At 41.7% G+C, this 26,787-nt stretch overlaps 1 protein-coding gene across 2 annotated transcripts in view; it reads left to right on the forward strand.

Annotated features, from left to right (window-relative positions):
* LOC118940502 (protein phosphatase 1 regulatory inhibitor subunit 16B) overlaps nucleotides 1–26,787 on the forward strand; it is a 170,642-nt gene that overhangs the window by 98,072 nt on the left and 45,783 nt on the right. For both annotated transcript variants that reach the window (XM_036950829.2, XM_036950828.2), the window contains exon 3: nucleotides 14,757–14,827. In XM_036950829.2, coding sequence (XP_036806724.1) covers nucleotides 14,757–14,827 — 71 coding nt within the window. The remainder of the gene's footprint in view (nucleotides 1–14,756; nucleotides 14,828–26,787) is intronic.

Here is a 26,787-nt window from a genome sequence, read left to right on the forward strand (position 1 = left end):
GTATATTCGATAGGCAATGAGTTGAAAAACTACAAACCAAAGATTTCCCACTTCCTGGTTGGATTTTTCTCAGGTTTTCGCCTGCCATATGAGTTCTGTTATACTCACAGACATCATTTGAACAGTTTTAGAAACTTCAGAGTGTTTTCTATCCAAATCTACTAATATGCATATATTAGCTTCTGGGCCTGAGTAGCAGGCAGTTTACTATGGGCACGCTTTTCATCCGAACATGAAAATGCTGCCCCCTATCCCAAACAGGTTTTAACCTTGTTCTGAACCCCTCCAAAACAAAAGTAATGTGGTTTGGTCAGAAGAATGCCCCTCTCCCCACAGGTGTGATTACTACCTCTGAGGGTTAAGCTCAAGTACTTGGGAGTATGGCTAGACGGTACACTGTAGAGGTCGACCGATTATGATTTGTCGATGTCGATTATTGGAGGACAAAAAAAGCCGATACCGATTAATCAGCCGATTTGACATTTACAACAATACTGAATGAACACTTATTTTAACTTAATATAATACATCAATAAAATCAATTTAGCCTCAAATAAATAATGAAACATGTTCAATTTGGTTTAAATGATGCAAAAACAAAGTGTTGGAGAAGAAAGTAAAAGTGCAATATGTGCCATGTAAGAAAGCTAACGTTTCAGTTCCTTGCTCAGAACATGAGAACATATGAAAGCTGGTGGTTCCTTTAAACATGAGTCTTCAATATTCCAATGTAAGAAGTTTTAGGTTGTAGTTATTATAGGAATTATAGGACTATTTCTCTCTATACTATTTGTATTTTATATACCTTTTGACTATTGGATGTTCTGCCTCTGAACAGGCAGTTAACCCACTGTTCCTAGGCCTGTCGTGGAAATTTCCTTAATTACCAAATGATGAGAGAGCAAATCACACACGAGTCAGAGTTATGCTTAATCTTCACCTTTAATAATAATTAAGCTTTTGCAATAGCATTTTGACTTTCAACAGTTCATTATCTCTAAATGAAAAGTTGAGAGTCCCAACATAATGGCAAATGGGTTCCTTTATAGCAAAGATCCACCCCCTCTCAAGACGACATGACAAAACACAGGTCTTAGGAACTTACACAAAGAAAAAACCTTACTTCAGAGAGAATATCCCCTAGTCAGACAGAGTGGGCTATAAATTATCGTTCAGTTTGGTCTCCTAAACAAAGCTCTTATCTCCTCCTTGGTACAAAATGGTACCAAGACATTACCCCCACCCTATGATATATATCAAATTGTCATTTAGATAGAACCAATTCTAAATACGACCAATCAGAGGACAAACTCACGGAGAGGAGAGTGACCCTATAGGTCAACAAAGAGGGAGCATAGAATGATTCCAGACACTGTCACCCTCCTTTCCTCGATGAGAAAATTAGGGAGTCACTGGCACACAGAAAATATATGTTTACACATGATGACCCCTTGACCTCTCCCCTCTATGCGGCCCATGCAACTTAGTCCTGACATAGAACAGATAACTGCCAATGGCCACCACTATAGTACAACAAAATACATTCTTATGAGAAATAACTCTTAAGCATATCATGGAAATAAAACATCTTATCTATGTTACCCAACTAATTCTGATCATTCCCTAACAGGCCGCCATTGAAAATAAGAATGTATTCTTAACTGACTTGCCTAGTTAAATAAAGGTAAAAAAAATACAAATAAATAAGCACTTTAGTATTGCCAGTGTAACAGTATAGCTTCTGTCCCTCTCCTCGCTCCTCCCTGTGCTCGAACCAGGAACACAATGACAACAGCCACCCTCGAAGCAGCGTTACCCATGCAGAGCAAGGGGAACAACTACTCCAAGTCTCAGAGCGAGTGACGTTTGAAACGCTATTAGCGCACACCCCGCTAGCTAGCCATTTCACATCACATCATTTCACCAGCCTAATCTCGGGAGTTGATAGGCTTGAAGTCATAAACAGCAGAGCTGCTGGCAAAACGCACAAAAGTGCTGTTTGAAAGAATGCTTATGAGCCTGCTGGTGCCTACCACCACTCAGTCAGACTGCTCCATCAAACCATAGACTTAATTATAACATAATAACACACAGAAATGCGAGCCTTAGGACATTAATATGGTCGAATCCGGAAACTATCATCTCGAAAACAAGACGTTTATTCTTTCAGTGAAATACGGAACCGTTCCGTATTTTATCTAACGGGTGGCATCCATTAGTCTAAATATTCCTGTTACATTGCACAACCTTCAATGTTATGTCATAATTACGTAAAATTCTGGCAAATTAGTTCGCAACAAGCCAGGCAGCCCAAACAGTTGCATATACCCTGACTCTGCGTGCAATGAACGCAAGAGAAGTGACACAATTTCACCTGGTTAATATTGCCTGTTAACCTGGATTTCTTTTAGCTAAATATACAGGTTTAAAAATATATACTTCTGTGTATTGATTTTAAGAAAGGCATTGGTGTTTATGGTTAGGTACACATTGGAGCAACGACAGTCCTTTTTCGCGAATGCGCACTGCATCGATTATATGCAACGCATATAAGGTTTATAAAGCTGACAAGGTTTAAATCTGTCGTTCTGCCCCTGAACAAGGCAGTTAACCCACTGTTCCTAGGCCGTCATTGAAAATAAGAATGTGTTCTTAACTGACTTGCCTAGTTAAATAAAGATTAAATAAAGGTGTAAAAATATCGGCAAAATCGGCGTCCAAAATTACCGATTTCCGAATGTTATGAAAACCTGAAATCGGCCCTAATTAATCGGCCATTTCGATTAATCGGTCAACCTCTAGTACACTGTCCTTCTCTCAGCATATATCAAAGCTGCAGGCTAAAGTTAAATCTAGACTTGGTTTCCTCTATTGTAGTCGTTCCTCTTTCACCCCAGTTGCCAAACTAACCCTGATTCAGATGACTATTCTACCCATGCTAGATTAAGGAGACGTAATTTATAGATCGGCAGGTAAGGGTGCTCTCGAACAGCTAGATGTTCTTTACCATTCGGCCATCAGATTATCCACCAATGCTCCTTATAGGACACATCACTGCACTCTATACTCCTCTGTAAACTGGTCATCTCTGTATACCCGTCGCAAGAACCACTGGTTGGTGTAAAAAACCCTCTTAGGACTCAATCCACCTATCAGAAATATCTACTGCAGCCTTCATTCTCCACATTCGGCCAGTCACATTCTATGAAAGGTCCCAAATGCACACACATCCCTGGGTTGCTTGTCTTTTCAGTTTGCTGCAGCTAACGACTGGAACAAACACTCAAACTGGACCGTTTTATCTCAATCTCTTATTTCGAAGACTCAGTCATGGACACTCTTACTGACAGTTGTGGCTGCTTTGTGTGATGTATTATTGTCTCTACCTTCTTGCCCTTTGTGCTGTTGTCTGTGCCCAATAATGTTTGTACCATGTTTTGTGTTGCTACCATGTTGTTGTCATGTGTTGCTACCATGTTGTTGTCATGTGTTGCCACCATGTTGTTGTCATGTGTTGCCACCATGTTGTTGTCATGTGTTGCTACCATGCTGTGTTATGTGTTGCTACCATGCTGTGTTATGTGTTGCTATCATGCTGTGTTATGTGTTGCTACCATGCTGTGTTATGTGTTGCTACCATGCTGTGTTGCTACCATGCTGTGTTATGTGTTGCTGCCTTGCTACGTTGTATTAGGTCTCTCTTTATGTAGTGTTGTGTTGTCTCTCTTGTCGTGATGTGTGTTTTGTCCTATATTCATTTTATATTTTTAATCCCAGCCCCCGTCCCCACAGGAGACCTTTTGGTTGGCCGTCATTGTAAATACTAAGAATTTGTTCTTAACTGACTTGCCTAGTTGAATAAAGGTTAAAAAATGAATACAAGTTGTACTCTATTATCATAGTAGTAGTAGTGCTATAGTAACATAGTAGCATTCATAGTGGTAGTACTGTGGTATCATAGTAGCATTCATAGTAGTAGTACTATAGTATCATAGTAGTAGTACTATAGTATCGTAGTAGTAGTACTATAGTATCATAGTAGCTTTCGTAATAGTAGCACTATAGTATCATAGTAGCATTCATAGTAGTAGTACTATAGTATCATAGTAGCATTCATAGTAGTAGTACTATAGTATCATAGTAGCATTCATAGTAGTAGCACTATAGTATCATAGTAGCATTCATAGTAGTAGTGCTATAGTATCATAGTAGCTTTCATTGTGGTAGTGCTATAGTATCATAGTAGTAGTACTATAGTATCATAGTAGTAGTACTATAGTATCATATTAGCATTCGTAGTAGTAGTACTATAGTATCATAGTAGCATTCATAGTAGTAGTGCTATAGTATCATAATAGCTTTCATTGTGGTAGTGCTATAGTATCATAGTAGTATTACTATAGTATCATAGTAGTAGTACTATAGTATCATAGTAGCATTCATAGTAGTAGTACTGTAGTATCGTAGAAGTAGAGCTATAGTAGCATTCATAGTCGTACTATAGTCGTACTTTAGTATCATAGTGGCATTCCCCAATGATTCTTCTAATCTGTATGATAAGTGTCTCTGTGAGAAGCACAGCAGATGTCTTCTAATAATAAATGATGCAATAGAAGTGGCAATGTGGGACTCTTTATAGAATCCTAAAGTGAACTCATATACTTTATACTGAGATCAATCCCTAGATGGGTTTCAAGTAGCCATGTAGGTCATGTGTATTCATTCAAACACACCTAATCGAATCCTGAAGTGAACCAAAGCACAGAGGAGACAACATTTAGACAGAGCGAGTGTGTGTGTGTGTGTGTGTGTGTGTGTGTGTGTGTGTTTCTTTCAGAGAAATGTTATGCAGCATTATCATTTATCAGAACTGCGAAGACAAGCCTATTTTAATGCCCACTTGGGCCTCTTCACACATATACATACATACACACACACACACACACACACACACACACACACACACACACACACACACACACACACACACACACACACACACACACACACACACACACACACACACACACACACCATGTTTAGTTTAGATAATAGGAAGGGTGTGTTTAACTTCCTCCTGTGTTTGTTGATGTTTATTTTATCTCTCTGGAAGCATCTAGCCCCTCCCCCATCGGAATGTAGCAACGCCCAGTCATTCTGGAAATGCCATACATTTCAAAAGGTGTCTTTTTTGTGGGGGGGGGGGGGGGGGCTGATAATCACCATGGCATCTCCAAATAGAGATTCCTTTGTGTTGTAGAATGTCCCCATATTGTCTTCTCTCATCATCTGTGTTTGTGCTTTCCCCATCAGAGACAGTGTGGTCTGCTCTGGGCTTGTAGGGTGTGGAACATTTACATTAACAGATAGAATCACCCTCGCAGTCTGTGTCTACTCTCCTCTCTAATCGACAGTATCTCTCTATCGCGCTCTCTCTCTCTCTCTCTCTTCCTCTTTTCAGCCCCAACTTTCCCTCCCTCTCAAATATACACAGTGGACAAAGCATTAGGAACACCTTCTTGAGTTGCACCCCCTTTTGCCCTCGGAACAGTCTCTATTTGTCGGAGCATGGACTCAAGCGTTCCACAGGGATGCTGGCCCATGTAGATTCCACCAACACTTCCAACAGTTGTCAAGTTGGCTAGATGTCCTTTGGGTGGTGGACCGTTCTTGATACACACGTGAAATGGTGATTCGTGAAAAACCCAGCAGTGTTGCAGTTCTTGGCACAAACCGGTGCGCCTGGCACCTACTGCCATACCCTGTTCAAAGACACTTCAATCTTATGTCTTGTCTATTCACCCTCTGAATGGCACATATACACAATCCATGTCTCAATTGTCTCAAGACTTAAAAATCCTTCTTTAACCCATCTCCTCCCCTTCATCTACTCTGATTAAAGTGGATTTAACAGGTGACATCAATAAGGGATCATAGCACCAACTGAGTTACAACCAGCTGCAGCACCAACTGGGTTACAACCAGCTGCAGCACCAATAGAGGGGATAAAACATAGTGGCGGTAAGTTTTCACCGTTTGAGACGAGCGGTTTCTATCTGTAGTAATGCTGGAACCACCATGGTCACTTAAAGTGAGGTACAGCAAAGCCTATTCAATAAGTATCCCGTTGTTTATATATATATATATAATTTTTTTTTAAATGGCAAACTTGTGCTGCCTAAAATTCCAAGTCGCACAGCGAAATATTTAGGAGGATATGCAATCAAAACGGTCGCACTTTAGAGCCACGTATATGTGTGTGTTTTTGGAATCCAATAAGAAATCCTATCAGAATTTAGAACATATCCTATAGGATTGTATAGGACTGGTTTCAAAATCTAACGATTTTCTTTTGGATTCTAATCATATTTTCTTATTGGAATCCTATAGGATTTTTTGACTAGGGTGTTTCAAATCAAATCCAACTTTATTTGTCACATGCGCCGAATACAACAAGTGTAGACTTTACAGTGGAATGCTGACTTACGAGCCTTCAACCAACAGTGCAGTTCAAGAAGAAGGAAAATAAGTGCACGTTAATTAAATGGTTTGAGACCAAGCTTGGTGCACCAAGAGAGTGATTCATATCCTCATCGTTAACATACATTGATGTCTGATTCAGACTAAAATGATAAGAACCTATAATTACTGAACTGTATCCCAAAACAGTTTACATCAGACAGTTATTCAGATGGTCCCAGAGGGTAGATAGTTTTCTATATTCTTCAAGCCTTGTCTTAATGGACACTCTCCCTAGGTCTCCCTTGTTCCATTTCTGAAAGAAGGGGTGTATTCTGTTTTCTATTCTGCACTTAATAGACCATTTTAGCTGTTTGGTGCTTTGGTCATGGGATCTTTTGTCCTGTTTTGGCGTCTGCCTGCCTGCATGTCTGTCTGCATGCCTGTCTGGCCGCCTGTCTGCATGCCTGTCTGTCTGCATGCCGGCCACCCTGTCTGCATGCCTCCCTGCCTGTCTGCATGCCTCCCTGCCTGTCTGCATGCCTTCACTTCCCCTTTAAATGGATACACAGCAACACCTCACAACACAACTCTACTTCCCCTTTAAATGAATACACAGCCACACCTCACAACACAACTCTACTTCCCCTTTAAATGAATACACAGCAACACCTCACAACACAACTCTACTTCCCCTTTAAATGAATACACAGCCACACCTCACAACACAACTCTACTTCCCCTTTAAATGAATAAACAGCCACACCTCACAACTCTGCTTCTCCTTTAAATGAATACACAGCCACACCTCACAACTCTACTTCCCCTTTAAATGAATACACAGCCACACCTCACAAGACAACTCTACTTCCCCTTTAAATGAATAAACAGCCACACCTCACAACTCTGCTTCTCCTTTAAATGAATACACAGCCACACCTCACAACTCTACTTCCCCTTTAAATGAATACAAAGCAACACCTCACAACACAACTCTACTTCCCCTTTAAATGAATACATAGCAACACCTCACAACACAACTCTACTTCCCCTTTAAATGAATACACAGCCACACCTCACAACACAACTCTACTTCCCCTTTAAATGAATACACAGCAACACCTCACAACACAACTCTACTTCCCCTTTAAATGAATACACAGCCGCACCTCACAACACAACTCTACTTCCCCTTTAAATGAATACACAGCCACACCTCACAACACAACTCTACTTCCCCTTTAAATGAATAAACAGCCACACCTCACAACTCTGCTTCTCCTTTAAATGAATACACAGCCACACCTCACAACACAACTCTGCTTCCCCTTTAAATGAATACACAGCCACACCTCACAACACAACTCTACTTCCCCTTTAAAGGAATACACAGCCACACCTCACAACACAACTCTACTTCCCCTTTAAATGAATACACAGCCGCACCTCACAACACAACTCTACTTCCCCTTTAAATGAATACACAGCCACACCTCACAACACAACTCTGCTTCCCCTTCAAATGAATACATAGCCACACCTCACAACACAACTCTGCTTCCCCTTTAAATGAATACACAGCCACACCTCACAACACAACTCTGCTTCCCCTTTAAATGAATACATAGCCACACCTCACAACACAACTCTGCTTCCACTTCTAGAGCTTGGGACTATATGGTTCTATCTGTATTTTTGTCAAAATGTAGTTATTGCTATAGCCTTGTTCTGTACCTATATAGTACTCTAAATACCCACATTCATATTGTTAAGTTCAAAAGAATACAAGATAAAAATTGCTGACACCATTCAAACCTCAGAACTTAAAAGCCAATTATCTCTGAATCATATTTTTGCAGATATAACCTTAAGTTCTCACCTTTCATGTCTAAGCTAAGGACAGGACTCTGGTAATACATTAGCCTTCACCTGTCTGAAAGAATATACCCCCACCCCCACCCCCCATATATAACTTTGCCTGAGCCTCTAGTGCCCAATGAATAATCTAAATTCATTATTTTGTGTCATATTTTCTGAATCCAAAAATTTGCAGCAAAGCTGGTTGGAGGCATGTGATATTGACAGCAGCTTGACACAGACAGGCAGATGCCATTAGGCAGGTGTCACTGCTTGGGAAATTGCCTCTCTGCAGCAGTGGAAATGTTGAAGGGAAAATATAATACATGTTTTTTGGAGCGTGGCCAAGAGGATATCTGTGGGGATAGATGCAGAGAGAAGCAAAGATGTGCACATTACTGTCACAGTGATTGGCTCTGGGCTCAGATATGCATGTTTGTGAATGGCTGGTTACTGATTTAGATGTAACGTTTCAACACATCCAAAAGACGTGGCCTCCCGAGTGGTGCAGCGGTCTAACTGCATCGCAGTGCTAGAGGCATCACTACAGACCCGGGTTCGATCTCAGACTGTCGTGACCGGGTGACCCATGTGGCGGGGCCTCCCGAGTGGCGCAGCGATCTAACTGCGTCGCAGTGCTAGAGGCATCACTACAGACCCGGGTTCGATCTCAGACTGTCGTGACCGGGAGACCCATGTGGCGGTGCACAATTGTCCCAGTGTTGTCCGGGTTAGGGGAGGGTTTGGCCAGCTGGGATGTCCTTGTCCCATTGTGCTCTAGCGACTCCTTGTGGCGGACCGGGTGCGTGCATGTTGACTTCGGTCTCCAGTTGTACAGTGTTTCCTTCCGACACATTGGTGCGGCTGGCTTCCGGGTTAAGGGAGCAGTGTGTCACTGCGGTTTGGCAGGGTCGTGTTTCGGAGGATGCATGACTCTTGACCTTCGCCTCTCCCGAGTCCGTACGGGAGTTGCAGCGATGAGACAAGACTGTAACTACCAATTGGATACCATGAAAAAGGGGTCAAAAGTAAACAAAAATAATTATAATAATAACAAGACAGGGTGACCACTGATGGGTTTTGGCTGACTGTCTCATTTAAACTCACTGACCAAGCTATAGCTGACAGTTTAGGCTTAATTTGCATTTCTGATCACATTGAGTTGGGCAGATGGTTAATTAATATGTTAATGATTTCTCTCTAATCAGTCCAGGGCGAATCCGAACTTCAACTGAGTCACGCACTGATGTCAATAAGGGAATTAGGATTCACCCTGCTGGTTTCTTTCTAGTGGGTTGCCACACTCAGAATGTTCCACAAGCTGTGTCAGAGATACAGCGGCTGTGAGAAGAAGAAATATTTTTCATCAGTCGCAGAGCATGTTTACAGTAAGGACAGATGAAGGTATCAGAGCATGTTTACAGTAAGGACAGATGAAGGTATCAGAGCATGTTTACAGTAAGGACAGGTAAAGGTATCAGAGCATGTTTACAGTAAGGACAGATGAAGGTATCAGAGCATGTTTACAGTAAGGACAGGTAGCAGTGCATGTTTACATTAAGGACAGGTGAGGGTAGTAGGGAATGTTTACAGTAAGGACAGAGGAAGGTAGCAGAGCATGGTTACAGTAAGGACAGGTGATGATAGAATTGTACGTTTACAGTAGGGACAGAGGAAGGTATTAGGGAATGTTTACAGTAAGGACAGAGAAAGGTATTAGGGAATGTTTACAGTAAGGACAGAGAAAGGTAGCAGAGCATGTTTACAGTAAGGACAGGGGAAGGTAATAGAGCATGTTTACAGTAAGGACAGATTAAGGTAATAGAGAATGTTTACAGTAAGGACAGAGGAAGGTAATAGAGCATGTTTACAATAAGGACAGAGGAAGGTAATATAGCATGTTTACAGTAATGACGGAGGAAGGTAGAGAGCATGTTTACAGTAAGGACAGAGGAAGGAAATAGAGCATGTTTACAGTAAGGACAGAGGAAGGTAGTAGAGCATGTTTACTGTAAGGACAGAGGAAGGTGATAGAGCATGTTTACAGTAAGGACAGCGGAAGGTAGGGAATGTTTACAGTAAGGACAGAGGAAGGTAATAGAGCATGTTTACAGTAAGGACAGAGGAAGGTGATAGAGCATGTTTACAGTAAGGACAGAGGAAGGTAGTAGAGCATGTTTACAGTAAGAACAGAGGAATGTAGTAGGTAATGTTTACAGTAAGGGCAGGGGAAGGTAGTAGGGAATGTTTACAGTAAGGACAGAGAAAGGTAGCAGAGCATGTTTACAGTAAGGACAGGGGAAGGTAATAGAGCATGTTTACAGTAAGGACAGATGAAGGTAATAGAGAATGTTTACAGTAAGGACAGAGGAAGGTAATAGAGCATGTTTACAATAAGGACAGAGGAAGGTAATATAGCAGGTTTACAGTAATGACAGAGGAAGGTAGAGAGCATGTTTACAGTAAGGGCAGAGGAAGGAAATAGAGCATGTTTACAGTAAGGACAGAGGAAAGTAATAGAGCATGTTTACAGTAAGGACAGAGGAAGGTAGTAGAGCATGTTTACTGTAAGGACAGAGGAAGGTGATAGAGCATGTTTACAGTAAGGACAGAGGAAGGTAGGGAATGTTTACAGTAAGGACAGAGGAAGGTAATAGAGCATGTTTACAGTAAGGACAGAGGAAGGTAATAGAGCATGTTTACAGTAAGAACAGAGGAAGGTAGTAGGTAATGTTTACAGTAAGGGCAGGGGAAGGTAGTAGGGAATGTTTACAGTAAGGACAGAGGAAGGTAGTAGAGCAGTAACACCTTGGAGGACTAAATCTGCTCACACACTGTGAAGTGTAGGCTAGGTTAGGTACTGTACCGTAGACATACAGTGTACTGTACTGGGAGTATGTCCAGCTGAGGTGAGAAACAGGGCAGTGTGTTCATGTTGCGTGTGGGAGCGTGCGTGCTTGCATGGAGCTTTGGCGGTTTCAAGGTCAAATACCTAGTAGGGAATTATGTGTGTGTGTGATAATTATCATCCTCTCTCTCTCTCTCTCTCTCTCTCTCAACCCTCCATCTTTCAACCCATCTCAGCGCCCAGAGCTATGCCCTGTGTTGTGTCTGTTATTAAAACAGAGGATAGTGTTGTGAGAAATAACCCAGAGAGACCAGCATGCCTTTCTGTCAGCTAAGTTGTTGTTTAGTGGTTATACAGTATGTACTGAGTTACATCCGACCCCAGGGCTTATATATATATATATATATACACAGAGTATTCGAAAAGTATTCAACATTTTGTTACTTATTCCAAAATGGATTAAATAATCCCCCCCCCCCCCCCCATCAATCTCGACACAATCCTGTCTCAGCTCTACGGACAATTCCTTCGACCTCAGGGCTTGGTTTTTGCTCTGACATGAACTGTCAACTGGGGGACCTTATAGAGACAGGTGTGTGCCTTTCCAAATCATGTCCAATTAATTGAATTTACCACAGGTGGACTCCAATCAAGATGTAGAATCATCTCAAGGATGATCCATGGAAACAGGATGCACCTGAGCTCAATTTTGAGTCTCATTGCAAAGGGTCTGAATACTTATGTAAAGAAAGTATTTCTGTTTTTTATTTGTCAACCTGTTTTTTGTTTTGTCATTATGGGGTATTGTGATGTCATTATGGGGGATTGTGATGTCATTATGGGGGATTGTGATGTCATTATGGGGGATTGTGATGTCATTATGGGGGATTGTGATGTCATTATGGGGGATTGTGATGTCATTATGGGGGATTGTGATGTCATTATGGGGGATTGTGATGTCATTATGGGGGATTGTGATGTCATTATGGGGGATTGTGATGTCATTATGGGGGATTGTGTGTAGATTTATGAGGAAAAAACATTTATTTAATCCGTTTTAAAATAAGGCTGTTATGTAACAAATGTGGGAAAAGTCGAGGGCTCTGAATACTGTACACACACACACAGGAAGGGAACAACTACAATAATACCAATGGACTGTACACACACACACAGGAAGGGAACAACTACAATAATACCAGCCTATGCCGTTTGGCCATCGCTCATTCATATCTTTTTATGTACATATTCTTATTCATTCCTTTTCACTTGTGTGTATAAGGTAGTTGTTGTGAAATTGTTAGGTTAGATTACTTGTTAGATATTACTGCATGGTCGGAACTAGAAGCACAAGCATTTCGCTACACTCGCATTAACATCTGATACTAACCATGTGTATGTGACTGATTGATTTGGATTTGATTATGTCACCGGCATCCCTGTCCTACCAAGGTTACCATGGTGATGTTAATGTCCTGACCTTCATGTATGGTTTGAATAACGTTCACCTCGGCTCAAATATAATTTTGTAATATGATAAACCTTAATGAATGGATTCTGGGTTGATTTAATGAGGTAAATGTAAGGTGTAATCCAGGAGAACAGGAACACTCTGGTGACTGACTGCATCTATAGTATAGGTCTACACACTGAACCAATATCATAATGTACCCATCTATAGTATAGGTCTACACACTGAACCAATACCCATGTGTGAAGGGCTTGTTGGGTCTGAAAGCATAGCATGGTTAGTTCATGTAATGGGTATAGTTAGTTAATGTAATGGGTATGGTTAGTTAATGTAATGGGTATGGTTAGTTAATGTAATGGGTATAGTTAGTTAATGTAATGGGTATGGTTAGTTAATGTCATGGGTATGGTTAGTTAATGTAATGGGTATAGTTAGTTAATGTAATGGGTATAGTTAGTTAATGTAATGGGTATGGTTAGTTAATGTAATGGGTATAGTTAGTTAATGTAATGGGTATAGTTAGTTAATGTCATGGGTATGGTTAGTTAATGTAATGGGTATAGTTAGTTAATGTCATGGGTATGGTTAGTTAATGTAATGGGTATAGTTAGTTAATGTAATGGGTATGGTTAGTTAATGTAATGGGTATGGTTAGTTAATGTAATGGGTATAGTTAGTTAATGTAATGGGTATAGTTAGTTAATGTCATGGGTATGGTTAGTTAATGTAATGGGTATGGTTAGTTAATGTAATGGGTATAGTTAGTTAATGTAATGGGTATAGTTAGTTAATGTCATGGGTATGGTTAGTTAATGTCATGGGTATAGTTAGTTAATGTAATGGGTATGGTTAGTTAATGTAATGGGTATGGTTAGTTAATGTAATGGGTATAGTTAGTTAATGTAATGGGTATGGCTAGTTAATGTCATGGGTATGGTTAGTTAATGTAATGGGTATGGTTAGTTCATGTAATGGGTATAGTTAGTTAATGTAATGGGTATGGTTAGTTAATGTAATGGGTATGGTTAGTTAATGTAATGGGTATAGTTAGTTAATGTAATGGGTATGGTTAGTTAATGTCATGGGTATGGTTAGTTAATGTAATGGGTATAGTTAGTTAATGTAATGGGTATAGTTAGTTAATGTAATGGGTATGGTTAGTTAATGTAATGGGTATAGTTAGTTAATGTAATGGGTATAGTTAGTTAATGTCATGGGTATGGTTAGTTAATGTAATGGGTATAGTTAGTTAATGTCATGGGTATGGTTAGTTAATGTAATGGGTATAGTTAGTTAATGTAATGGGTATGGTTAGTTAATGTAATGGGTATGGTTAGTTAATGTAATGGGTATAGTTAGTTAATGTAATGGGTATAGTTAGTTAATGTCATGGGTATGGTTAGTTAATGTAATGGGTATGGTTAGTTAATGTAATGGGTATAGTTAGTTAATGTAATGGGTATAGTTAGTTAATGTCATGGGTATGGTTAGTTAATGTCATGGGTATAGTTAGTTAATGTAATGGGTATGGTTAGTTAATGTAATGGGTATGGTTAGTTAATGTAATGGGTATAGTTAGTTAATGTAATGGGTATGGCTAGTTAATGTCATGGGTATGGTTAGTTAATGTAATGGGTATGGTTAGTTAATGTAATGGGTATGGTTAGTTAATGTAATGGGTATAGTTAGTTAATGTAACGGGTATAATTAGTTAATGTAATGGGTATAGTTAGTTAATGTAATGGGTATAGTTAGTTAATGTAATGGGTATGGTTAGTTAATGTAATGGGTATAGTTAGTTAATGTAATGGGTATAGTTAGTTAATGTAATGGGTATAGTTAGTTAATGTCATGGGTATGGTTAGTTAATGTAATGGGTATAGTTAGTTAATGTAATGGGTATGGTTAGTTAATGTAATGGGTATAGTTAGTTAATGTAATGGGTATGGCTAGTTAATGTCATGGGTATGGTTAGTTAATGTAATGGGTATGGTTAGTTAATGTAATGGGTATGGTTAGTTAATGTAATGGGTATAGTTAGTTAATGTAACGGGTATAATTAGTTAATGTAATGGGTATGGTTAGATAATGTCTTCCTCTCTATTTCTCCCTCTGTTCCAGTACGTTACCTGTTGAAGAACAACGTCAGTCCAGACCTGTGTAACGAGGACGGTCTCACTGCTCTGCACCAGGTGAGTGTCCGTCTGGAGAGTCACTGGACCACTGCAGAGTCTAAAAATAAGGCCGTAATTCAGTCATTTTCGATGGTGTCTTTTTCCACGTTGTGCTCTCAGTAAAGGTCAGTACGTACACAGGCGTCGTACACAGGCGTCGTACACAGGCGTCGTACACAGGCGTCGTACACAGGCGTCGTACACAGGCGTCGAACACAGGCGTCGTACACAGGCGTCGTACACAGGCGTCGTACACAGGCGTCGTACACAGGCGTCGTACACAGGCGTCGTACACAGGCGTCGAACACAGGCGTCGTACACAGGCGTCGTACACAGGCTTCGTACACAGGCGTCGTACACAGGCGTCGTACACAGGCGTCGAACACAGGCGTCGAACACAGGCGTCGTACACAGGCGTTGTATACAGGCGTCGTACACAGGCGTTGAACACAGGCGTTGAACACAGGCGTCGAACACAGGCGTCGTACACAGGCGTCGTACACAGGCGTTGTATACAGGCGTCGTACACAGGCGTTGAACACAGGCGTTGAACACAGGCGTTGAACACAGGCGTCGTACACAGGCGTTGTATACAGGCGTCGTACACAGGCGTTGAACACAGGCGTTGAACACAGGCGTTGAACACAGGCGTCGTACACAGGCGTTGTACACAGGCGTTGAACACAGGCGTTGAACACAGGCGTCGTACACAGGCGTTGTACACAGGCGTTGAACACAGGCGTTGAACACAGGCGTCGTACACAGGCGTCGAACACAGGCGTTGAACACAGGCGTTGTACACAGGCGTTGAACACAGGCGTTGAACACAGGCGTTGAACACAGGCGTTGTACACAGGCGTTGAACACAGGCGTCGTACACAGGCGTTGTACACAGGCGTTGAACACAGGCGTCGTACACAGGCGTCGTACACAGGCGTTGAACACAGGCGTTGAACACAGGCGTCGTACACAGGCGTCGAACACAGGCGTTGAACACAGGCGTCGTACACAGGCGTTGTACACAGGCGTTGAACACAGGCGTCGAACACAGGCGTCGTACACAGGCGTTGAACACAGGCGTCGTACACAGGCGTTGAACACAGGCGTTGAACACCGGCGTCGTACACAGGCATCGAACGTAAATGCCATTTTATTGGTCACAGACACGTGTTTAGCAGATGTTATTGGCGGGTGTACCCCCAAGCCGTAAGACTCCTGGGAATCAGGTAATCAAATGGCTATCCAGACTTTTTGCATTGTGCCCCCCCCCAACCCCTCTTTTACGCTGCTGCTGCTCTCTGTCCATCATATATGCATAGTCACTTGAACCATATCTACATGTACATACTACCTCAATCAGCCTGACTAACAGGTGTCTGTATATAGCCTCTCTACTGTATGTAGCCTCTCTACTGTATGTAGCCTCTCTACTGTATATAGTATCTCTACTGTATATAGCCTCACTACTGTATATAGCCTCTCTACTGTATGTAGCCTCTCTACTGTATATAGCCTCTCTACTGTATATAACTCTACTATCTATAGCCTCTCTACTGTATATAGCCTCTCTACTGTATGTAGCCTCTCTACTGTATATAGCCTCTCTACTGTATGTAGCCTCTCTACTGTATATAGTCTCTCTACTGTATGTAGCCTCTCTACTGTATATAGTCTCTCTACTGTATATAGCCTCACTACTGTATATAGTCTCTCTACTGTATGTAGTCTCTCTACTGTATATAGTCTCTCTACTGTATATAGTCTCTCTACTGTATATAGTCTCTCTACTGTATATAGTCTCTCTACTGTATATAGTCTCTCTACTGTATATAGCCTCTCTACTGTATATAGTCTCTCTACTGTATATAGTCTCTCTACTGTATATAGTCTCTCTACTGTATATAGCCTCTCTACTGTATATAGTCTCTCTACTGTATATAGTCTCTCTACTGTATATAGTCTCTCTACTGTATATAGTCTCTCTACTGTATATAGTCTCTCTACTGTATATAGCCTCTCTACTGTATATAGTCTCTCTACTGTATATAGTCTCTCTACTGTATATAGTCTCTCTACTGTATATAGTCTCTCTACTGTATATAGTCTCTCTACTGTATATAGTCTCTCTACTGTATATAGTCTCTCTACTGTATATAGCCTCTCTACTGTATATAGTCTCTCTACTGTATATAGTCTCTCTACTGTATATAGTCTCTCTACTGTATATAGTCTCTCTACTGCATATAGTCTCTCTACTGTATATAGTCTCTCTACTGTATATAGTCTCTCTACTGTATGTAGCCTCTCTACTGTATATAGTCTCTCTACTGTATATAGTCTCTCTACTGTATATAGTCTCTCTACTGTATATAGTCTCTCTACTGTATATAGTCTCTCTACTGTATATAGTCTCTCTACTGTATGTAGCCTCTCTACTGTATATAGTCTCTCTACTGTATATAGTCTCTCTACTGTATATAGTCTCTCTACTGTATATAGTCTCTCTACTGTATATAGTCTCTCTACTGTATGTAGCCTCTCTACTGTATATAGTCTCTCTACTGTATATAGTCTCTCTACTGTATATAGTCTCTCTACTGTATATAGTCTCTCTACTGTATATAGTCTCTCTACTGTATATAGTCTCTCTACTGTATGTAGCCTCTCTACTGTATATAGTCTCTCTACTGTATATAGTCTCTCTACTGTATATAGTCTCTCTACTGTATATAGTCTCTCTACTGTATATAGTCTCTCTACTGTATATAGTCTCTCTACTGTATATAGCCTCTCTACTGTATATAGCCTCTCTACTGTATATAGTCTCTCTACTGTATATAGTCTCTCTACTGTATATAGTCTCTCTACTGTATATAGTCTCTCTACTGTATATAGCCTCTCTACTGTATATAGCCTCTCTACTGTATATAGTCTCTCTACTGTATATAGCCTCTCTACTGTATATAGTCTCTCTACTGTATATAGTCTCTCTACTGTATATAGCCTCTCTACTGTATATAGTCTCTCTACTGTATATAGTCTCTCTACTGTATATAGTCTCTCTACTGTATATAGTCTCTCTACTGTATATAGCCTCTCTACTGTATATAGCCTCTCTACTGTATATAGTCTCTCTACTGTATATAGTCTCTCTACTGTATATAGTCTCTCTACTGTATATAGTCTCTCTACTGTATATAGTCTCTCTACTGTATATAGTCTCTCTACTGTATATAGTCTCTCTACTGTATATAGTCTCTCTACTGTATATAGTCTCTCTACTGTATGTAGCCTCACTACTGTATATAGTCTCTCTACTGTATATAGTCTCTCTACTGTATATAGTCTCTCTACTGTATATAGTCTATCTACTGTATATAGTCTCTCTACTGTATATAGTCTCTCTACTGTATATAGCCTCTCTACTGTATATAGTCTCTCTACTGTATATAGTCTCTCTACTGTATATAGTCTCTCTACTGTATATAGTCTCTCTACTGTATATAGTCTCTCTACTGTATATAGTCTCTCTACTGTATATAGCCTCTCTACTGTATATAGCCTCTCTACTGTATATAGTCTCTCTACTGTATATAGCCTCTCTACTGTATATAGTCTCTCTACTGTATATAGTCTCTCTAGTGTATATAGCCTCTCTACTGTATATAGCCTCTCTACTGTATATAGTCTCTCTACTGTATATAGTCTCTCTACTGTATATAGTCTCTCTACTGTATGTAGCCTCTCTACTGTATGTAGTCTCTCTACTGTATATAGTCTCTCTACTGTATATAGTCTCTCTACTGTATATAGTCTCTCTACTGTATATAGTCTCTCTACTGTATATAGTCTCTCTACTGTATATAGTCTCTCTACTGTATATAGTCTCTCTACTGTATATAGTCTCTCTACTGTATGTAGCCTCACTACTGTATATAGTCTCTCTACTGTATATAGTCTCTCTACTGTATATAGCCTCTCTACTGTATATAGTCTCTCTACTGTATATAGTCTCTCTACTGTATATAGCCTCTCTACTGTATATAGCCTCTCTACTGTATATAGTCTCTCTACTGTATATAGTCTCTCTACTGTATATAGTCTCTCTACTGTATATAGTCTCTCTACTGTATATAGTCTCTCTACTGTATATAGTCTCTCTACTGTTTATAGTCTCTCTACTGTATATAGTCTCTCTACTGTATATAGTCTCTCTACTGTTTATAGTCTCTCTACTGTATATAGTCTCTCTACTGTATATAGCCTCTCTACTGTATATAGTCTCTCTACTGTATATAGTCTCTCTACTGTATATAGCCTCTCTACTGTATATAGCCTCTCTACTGTATATAGTCTCTCTACTGTATATAGTCTCTCTACTGTATATAGTCTCTCTACTGTATATAGTCTCTCTACTGTATATAGTCTCTCTACTGTATATAGTCTCTCTACTGTATATAGTCTCTCTACTGTATATAGCCTCTCTACTGTATATAGTCTCTCTACTGTATATAGTCTCTCTACTGTATATAGTCTCTCTACTGTATGTAGCCTCTCTACTGTATATAGTCTCTCTACTGTATGTAGTCTCTCTACTGTATGTAGTCTCTCTACTGTATATAGCCTCTCTACTGTATATAGTCTCTCTACTGTATGTAGCCCCTCTACTGTATATAGTCTCTCTACTGTATATAGTCTCTCTACTGTATATAGCCTCTCTACTGTATATAGTCTCTCTACTGTATGTAGCCCCTCTACTGTATATAGTCTCTCTACTGTATATAGTCTCTCTACTGTATATAGTCTCTCTACTGTATATAGTCTCTCTACTGTATATAGCCTCTCTACTGTATATAGTCTCTCTACTGTATATAGTCTCTCTACTGTATGTAGCCTCACTACTGTATATAGCCTCTCTACTGTATATAGTCTCTCTACTGTATATAGTCTCTCTACTGTATATAGTCTCTCTACTGTATATAGCCCCTCTACCTTTATTTTTCACTGTCTTTTTACTGTTGTTTTTATTTGAATACTTATCTATTGTTCACCTAATACACTTTTTTTTTACTTAAACATTGCACTGTTGGTTAGAGCCTGTAAATAAGCATTTCACTGTAAGGTACGTGTTGTATTCGGCACATGTGACAAATAAACTGATTTGACTTGTTTCGAAATGCTTGTGTCATACACATGCATCATACACAGGCATCTGGGTAGAAGTCAGTCAGACCGTAGGTCCAAGCTCACACTGTTCTCCCTGTCTCTCCCTGTCTCTCCCTGTCTCTCCAAGCTCACACTGTTCTCCCTGTCTCTCCCTGTCTCTCCCTGTCTCTCCAAGCTCACACTGTTCTCCCCAGTATCTCTCCCTGTCTCTCCCTGTCTCTCCCTGTCTCTCCAAGCTCACACTGTTCACCCCCTGTCTCTCCCTGTCTCTCCAAGCTCACACTGTTCTCCCTGTCTCTCCCTGTCTCTCCCTGTCTCTCCAAGCTCACACTGTTCTCCCCAGTATCTCTCCCTGTCTCTCCCTGTCTCTCCCTGTCTCTCCAAGCTCACACTGTTCACCCCCTGTCTCTCCCTGTCTCTCCAAGCTCACACTGTTCTCCCTGTCTCTCCCTGTCTCTCCAAGCTCACACTGTTCTCCCCAGTATCTCTCCCTGTCTCTCCCTGTCTCTCCCTGTCTCTCCAAGCTCACACTGTTCTCCCCAGTATCTCTCCCTGTCTCTCCCTGTCTCTCCCTGTCTCTCCAAGCTCACACTGTTCACCCCCTGTCTCTCCCTGTCTCTCCAAGCTCACACTGTTCACTCCCTGTCTCTCCAAGCTCACACTGTTCACTCCCTGTCTCTCCAAGCTCACACTGTTCTCCCCAGCATGTTTCTCTGAAGGAAAACAGTGTCTGATACACAATACATCACCACAGTGGAGAGATGTCTAGCGAATCTGCCTGTTGGTGTAATGTTTGATGGAGCTGGTGCCAGAACTATCTTACCCCTCCAGCCCTTCAGTCTGTCAGCCTGCCTGCCTGCCTGCCTGCCTGCCTGCCTGCCTGCCTGCCTGCCTGCCTGCCTGCCTGTCTGTCTGTCTGTCTGTCTGTCTGTCTGTCTGTCTGTCTTGTCTGTCTGTCTGTCTGTCTGTCTGTCTGTCTGTCTGTCTGTCTGTCTCTACCTTCACCAGATAATCTTCACTCTGGACTGGTCGTCGCCAACACCAGATTTAACATAAATCCTTTTTAGCTGGGGTTTGGTGGGAATAGAGCCACTGTGGAAAAACCCTGAAGGGATTTAGGCAATACAACTGAGTCTTCCAGAAAAGACCAATAACAGTGACATCTAAAGATGACCAACAATATATTCATATTCAATTCGAATGATTCAAAACTATAGTCACTTTAATAATGCCATTTTAATAATGTTTACGCATCTCACATTACTCATCTAATATGGATAAACTGTATACTATATCCTTCACTATCTATTGCATCTTGGGGTGGCAGGTAGACTAGTGGTTAGAGCATTGGACTAGTAACCGAAAGGTTGCTATATCGAATCCCTGACATAACAAGGTAGGAATCTGTTGTTCTGACCCTGAACAAGGCAGTTAACCCACTGTTCCCCGGTAGACAATCAATGTAAATATGAATTTGTTCTTAACTGACTTTCCTAGTTAAATAAAGGTTACATGTTGAGAGGCACAAGTCCAGCCACTAAAGAAGCCCTGTGCATATTGACTGATATTGACCACATAATGAGTTGTTATTTAGGATAGAAGGTGAATCAGTGATTCGGCACAATGCTTTTCTCAGGCTGATCATCTGAAAGACTGGTACACACTGAATAATGCAGCGATCTGTCTGTCTGTCTGTCTGTCTGTCGCTCTCTCTCTGTCTGTCTGTCTGTCTGTCGCTCTCTGTCTGTCTGTCTGTCTGTCTGTCTGTCTGTCGCTCTCTCTCTCTCTCTCGCTCTCTCTGTCTGTCTGTCGCTCTCTCTCTGTCTGTCTGTCGCTCTCTCTGTCTGTCTGTCGCTCTCTCTGTCTGTCTGTCTGTCTGTCTGTCTGTCTGTCTGTCTGTCTGTCTGTCTGTCTGTCTGTCTGTCTGTCTGTCTGTCTGTCGCTCTCTCTCTGTCTGTCTGTCTGTCTGTCGCTCTCTCTCTCTCTCTCTGTCTGTCTGTCTGTCTGTGTGTTTGTCTCTCTGTGTCTGTCTGTCTGTGTGTTTGTCTCTCTGTGTCTGTCTGTCTACCTGCCTGCCTGTCTGCCTGCCTGTCTGTCTGTCTGTCTGTCTGTCTGTCTGTCTGTGTGTTTGTCTCTCTGTGTCTGTCTGTTTGTCTCTCTGTGTCTGTCTGCTTGCCTGCCTGCCTGCCTGCCTGTCTGTCTGTCTGTCTGTCTGTCTGTCTGTCTGTCTGTCTGTCTGTCTGTCTGTCTGTCTGTCTGTTTGTCAGACCACTGGGTGGGTGGTACTACTTATTTTCTCTAATGGTAAATTAAGTGAGTCTCTCCTCTCTCTCTCTCTCTCTCTCTGTCTCTGTCTCTCTCTGTCTCTCTCTCTCTCTGTCTCTCTCTCTCTCTCTCTCTCTCTCTGTCTCTCTCTCTCTCAATTCAATTCAATTCAAGGGCTTTATTGGCATGGGAAACATGTGTTAACATTGCCAAAGCAAGTGAGGTAGACAACATACAAAGTGAATATATAAAGTGAAAAACAACAAAAATTAACAGTAAACATTACACATACAGAGGTTTCAAAACAGTAAAGACATTACAAATGTCATATTATATATATATACAGTGTTTTAACAATGTACAAATGGTTAAAGGACACAAGATAAAATAAATAAGCATAAATATGGGTTGTATTTACAATGGTGTGTGTTCTTCACTGGTTGCCCTTTTCTCGTGGCAACAGGTCACAAATCTTGCTGCTGTGATGGCACACAGTGGAATTTCACCCAGTAGATATGGGAGTTTATCAAAATTGGATTTGTTTTCAAATTCTTTGTAGATCTGTGTAATCTGAGGGAAATATGTCTCTCTAATATGGTCATACATTGGGCAGGAGGTTAGGAAGTGCAGCTCAGTTTCTATCTCATTTTGTTGGCAGTGAGCACATAGCCTGTCTTCTCTTGAGAGCCATGTCTGCCTACGGCGGCCTTTCTCAATAGCAAGGCTATGCTCACTGAGTCTGTACATAGTCAAAGCTTTCCTTAAGTTTGGGTCAGTCACAGTGGTCAGGTATTCTGCCGCTGTGTACTCTCTGTTTAGGGCCAAATAGCATTCTAGTTTGCTCTGTTTTTTTGTTAATTCTTTCCAATGTGTCAAGTAATTATCTTTTTGTTTTCTCATGATTTGGTTGGGTCTAATTGTGCTGTTGTCCTGGGGCTCTGTAGGGTGTGTTTGTGTTTGTGAACAGAGCCCCAGGACCAGCTTGCTTAGGGGACTCTTCTCCAGGTTCATCTCTCTGTAGGTGATGGCTTTGTTATGGAAGGTTTGGGAATCGCTTCATTTTAGGTGGTTGTAGAATTTAACGGCTCTTTTCTGGATTTTGATAATTAGTGGGTATCGGCCTAATTCTGCTCTGCATGCATTATTTGGTGTTCTACGTTGTACACGGAGGATATTTTTGCAGAGTCTCAATTTGGTGTTTGTCCCATTTTGTGAAGTCTTGGTTGGTGAGCGGACCCCAGACCTCACAACCATAAAGGGCAATGGTCTCTCTCTCTCTCTCTCTGTCTCTCTCTCTCTCTCTCTCTCTCTCTCTCTCTCTCTCTGTCTCTCTCTTTCTCTCTCTCTCTCTCTGTCTCTCTCTCTCTCTCTCTCTCTCTCTCCCCCTACTCCTCTCTCTCTCTTCTCTCCCCTACTCTTCTTCTCTCTCTCTCTCTCTTTCTCTCTCTCTGTCTCTCTCTCTCCTCTCTCTTCTCTCCACCCACTCCTCTTCTCTCTTCCTCTCTCTCTCTCTCTTCTCTCCCCTACTCCTCTTCTCTCTCTCTCTCTCTCTCTCTCTCTCTCTCTCTCGCTCTCCTCTCTCTTTATCTCTCTCTCCTCTCTCTTTCTTCTCTCCCCTACTCTTTTCTCTCTCCCTCTCCTCTCTCTTCTCTCCCCCTCCTCCTCATCTCTCTCTCTTCTCTCCTCTCTCTCTCTTATCTCCCCCTGCTCCTCTCTCTCCTCTCTTCTTCAAATCAAGTGTTATTGGTCACATACACATGTTCAGAAGATGTTATTGCGAGTGTAGCGATATGCTTCTAGATCCGACAGTGCAGCAGTATCTAACAGGTAATATCTAACAATTCCACAACAAAACCTAATACACACAATCTAGTAAAGGAATGTGATGAGAATATATAAGTATAAGAATATATATATATAAGTATAAAATATATGGATGAGCAGTGACAGAGCGGGTAATAGTTAGTAAAGAATAGACAGTGAAGGATACAGTATACAGCATATACAGATGAGATTAGTAATGTAAGATATGTGAACATTATTAAAGTGACTAGTGATCCATTTATTAAAATGGTCAGTGATATCAAGTCTGTAGGTAGGCAGCCGCCTCTCTGTGCTAGTGATGGCTGTTTAACAGTCTGATGGCCTTGAGATTGAAATCCATCTTCTACCTCTCTGTCCCAGCTCTGATGCACATGTACTGACTTCACCTTCTAGATGGTAGCCGGGTGAACAGGCAGTGGCTCTGGTGGTTATTGTCCTTGATTATCTTTTTGGCCTTCCTGTGACATCGGCACCACTCTCTGGAGAGCCCTGCAGTTGAAGGCGGTGCAGTTTCTGTAACAGGCGGTGATACAGCTTGAAAGGAGGCTCAAAATTGTGCATCTGTAGAAGTTTGTAAGGGTTTTTGATGACAAGCCAACATTTTTCTGCCTCCTGAGGTTGAAGAGGCGCTGTTGTGCCTTCTTCACCACGCTGTCTGTGTGGGTGGACCATTTCAGTTTGTCCGTGGAGGAACTTAAAACTTGCCACCCTCTCCACTACTGTCCTGTCGATGTGGATGGGGGGTGCTCCCTCTGCTGTTTCCTGAAGTCCACGATCATCTCCTTTGTTTTGTTGACGTTGAGTGTGAGGTTATTTTCCTGACACCACACTCCGAGGGCCCTCACCTCCTCCCTGTAGGCTGTCTCGTCGTTGTTGGTAATCAAGCCTACCACTGTTGTGTCGTCTGCAAACTTGATGATTGAGTTGGAGGCATGCGTGGCCACGCAGTCGTGGGTGAACAGAGAGTTCAGGAGAGGGCTGAGAACGCACCCTTGTGGGGCCCCAGTGTTGAGGATCAGCAGGGTGGAGATGTTGTTACCTACCCTCACCACCTGGGGGCGGTCCTTCAGAAAGTCCAGGACCCAGTTGCACAGGGCGGGGTCGAGACTCAGGGTCTTGAGCTTGATGACGAGCTTGGAGGGAACTATGGTGTTAAATGCTGAGCTGTAGTCGATGAACAGCATTCTCACACAGATATTCCTCTTATCCAGTTGGATTAGGGCAGTGTGCAGTGTGATTGCGTCGTCTGTGGACCTATTTGGGCGGTAAGCAAATTGAAGTGGGTCTAGGGTGTCAGGTAGGGTGGAGGTGATATGGTCCTTGACTAGTCTCTCAAAGCACTTCATTATAACGGAAGTGAGTGCTACGGGGCGGTAGTCGTTTAGCTCAGTTACCTTTTTTGGGAACAGGAACAATGGGGGCCCTCTTGAATTATGTGGGGACAGCAGACTGGGATAAAGATTGATTGAATATGTCCGTAAACACACCAGCCAGCTGGTCTGCGCATAGTCTGAGGATGTGGCTGGGGATGCCGTCTGGGCCTGCCGTCTGGTCCTGCCGTCTGGGCCTGCAGCCTTGCGAGGGATGAAACGTTTAAATGTTTTGCTCACGTCGGCTGCAGTGAAGGCCGTGTCAGTGGCACTGTATTGTCCTCAAAGCGAGCAAAAGAAGTTGTTTAGTCTCAAACTTAATTTCCTGTGAGATGTTGAATGTGAAGTGAAGAGGGAGCGACTAGACTTTTCGGAGGTTTATATGTTCCGCTGGTCTGTCAGCAGCATAGAAATGAAGTGAATCATTCCATTACTATGGTCAGCAACTCACCTCTAAGTGTGTGTGTGTGTGTGTGTTCTTAATGTCTTGATTCTACTCTCGCCCTGGCACATTATTCTGTACCATGGGGCCTCAACACGGGAGCACAGTGATTGGTTAGATTTTGTTTTCGGTTATTTCTGGAGTTAGAAAATACTTGCATGTGTAGACAAAGAGACATTACACCCCAGAAGATAACATGAAAGTATAAGTGTGTCTGTGTGTGTGCGCACGTGTGTGTGTGTGTGTGTGTGTGTGTGTGTCCGCGCGCGTGTGTGTGTGTGTGTGTGTGCGTGTGTGTGTGTGTGTGTGAACTGTCTGACAGCGACAAAGGCCCACGGTGTCGGTAGGGCTAGGTGAGGTAAATTATAGCTACAGTGGAAAAACGTTTATTTTTAAACTGAAAGTACCAGGAAGTAACTATTGTTACCACACTATCTCTTATCAATACCAGGGAAATACTAGTGGAAACAGTCATGTAAAATACATGAGTAGGCCTAACAAATATTTAAATAATACACCCCTAGTGACTGGTTGAAAACGTAGTTAAACCTGGTTTACAATATCAATGTTGCATTTGTATTCTCATGATTGGATAAACTCTCAATCTGCCGTTTGTGAGCTAGGCACAGACAAACCCAACCATGTCCGTGGCAAAATAATTGTCCGTTGTCTGAATGACACGCTTGGCTAGCCCACCGTTACTATTACCATAAGAACCATCTTTAAAACCCACATATTTGAGCCCACATGCTAGCTTTTAGGCTAATCTCCCTAACCTTCCCCTGTAATTCTCCTGTAGCCTACCTCCCCCGCTGTAGCCCTCTCCCACCACTAAGACAATGACTGAACCTGGGAAGGAAATAATGTGTCTTTCATAACTCCCCATGCAAAGTATTTAGACATGAAGGCCT

This window comes from Oncorhynchus mykiss, chromosome 17 (genome assembly GCF_057628025.1).
Source record: "Oncorhynchus mykiss isolate SJ-2025 chromosome 17, ASM5762802v1, whole genome shotgun sequence".
Taxonomy (NCBI): domain Eukaryota; kingdom Metazoa; phylum Chordata; class Actinopteri; order Salmoniformes; family Salmonidae; genus Oncorhynchus; species Oncorhynchus mykiss.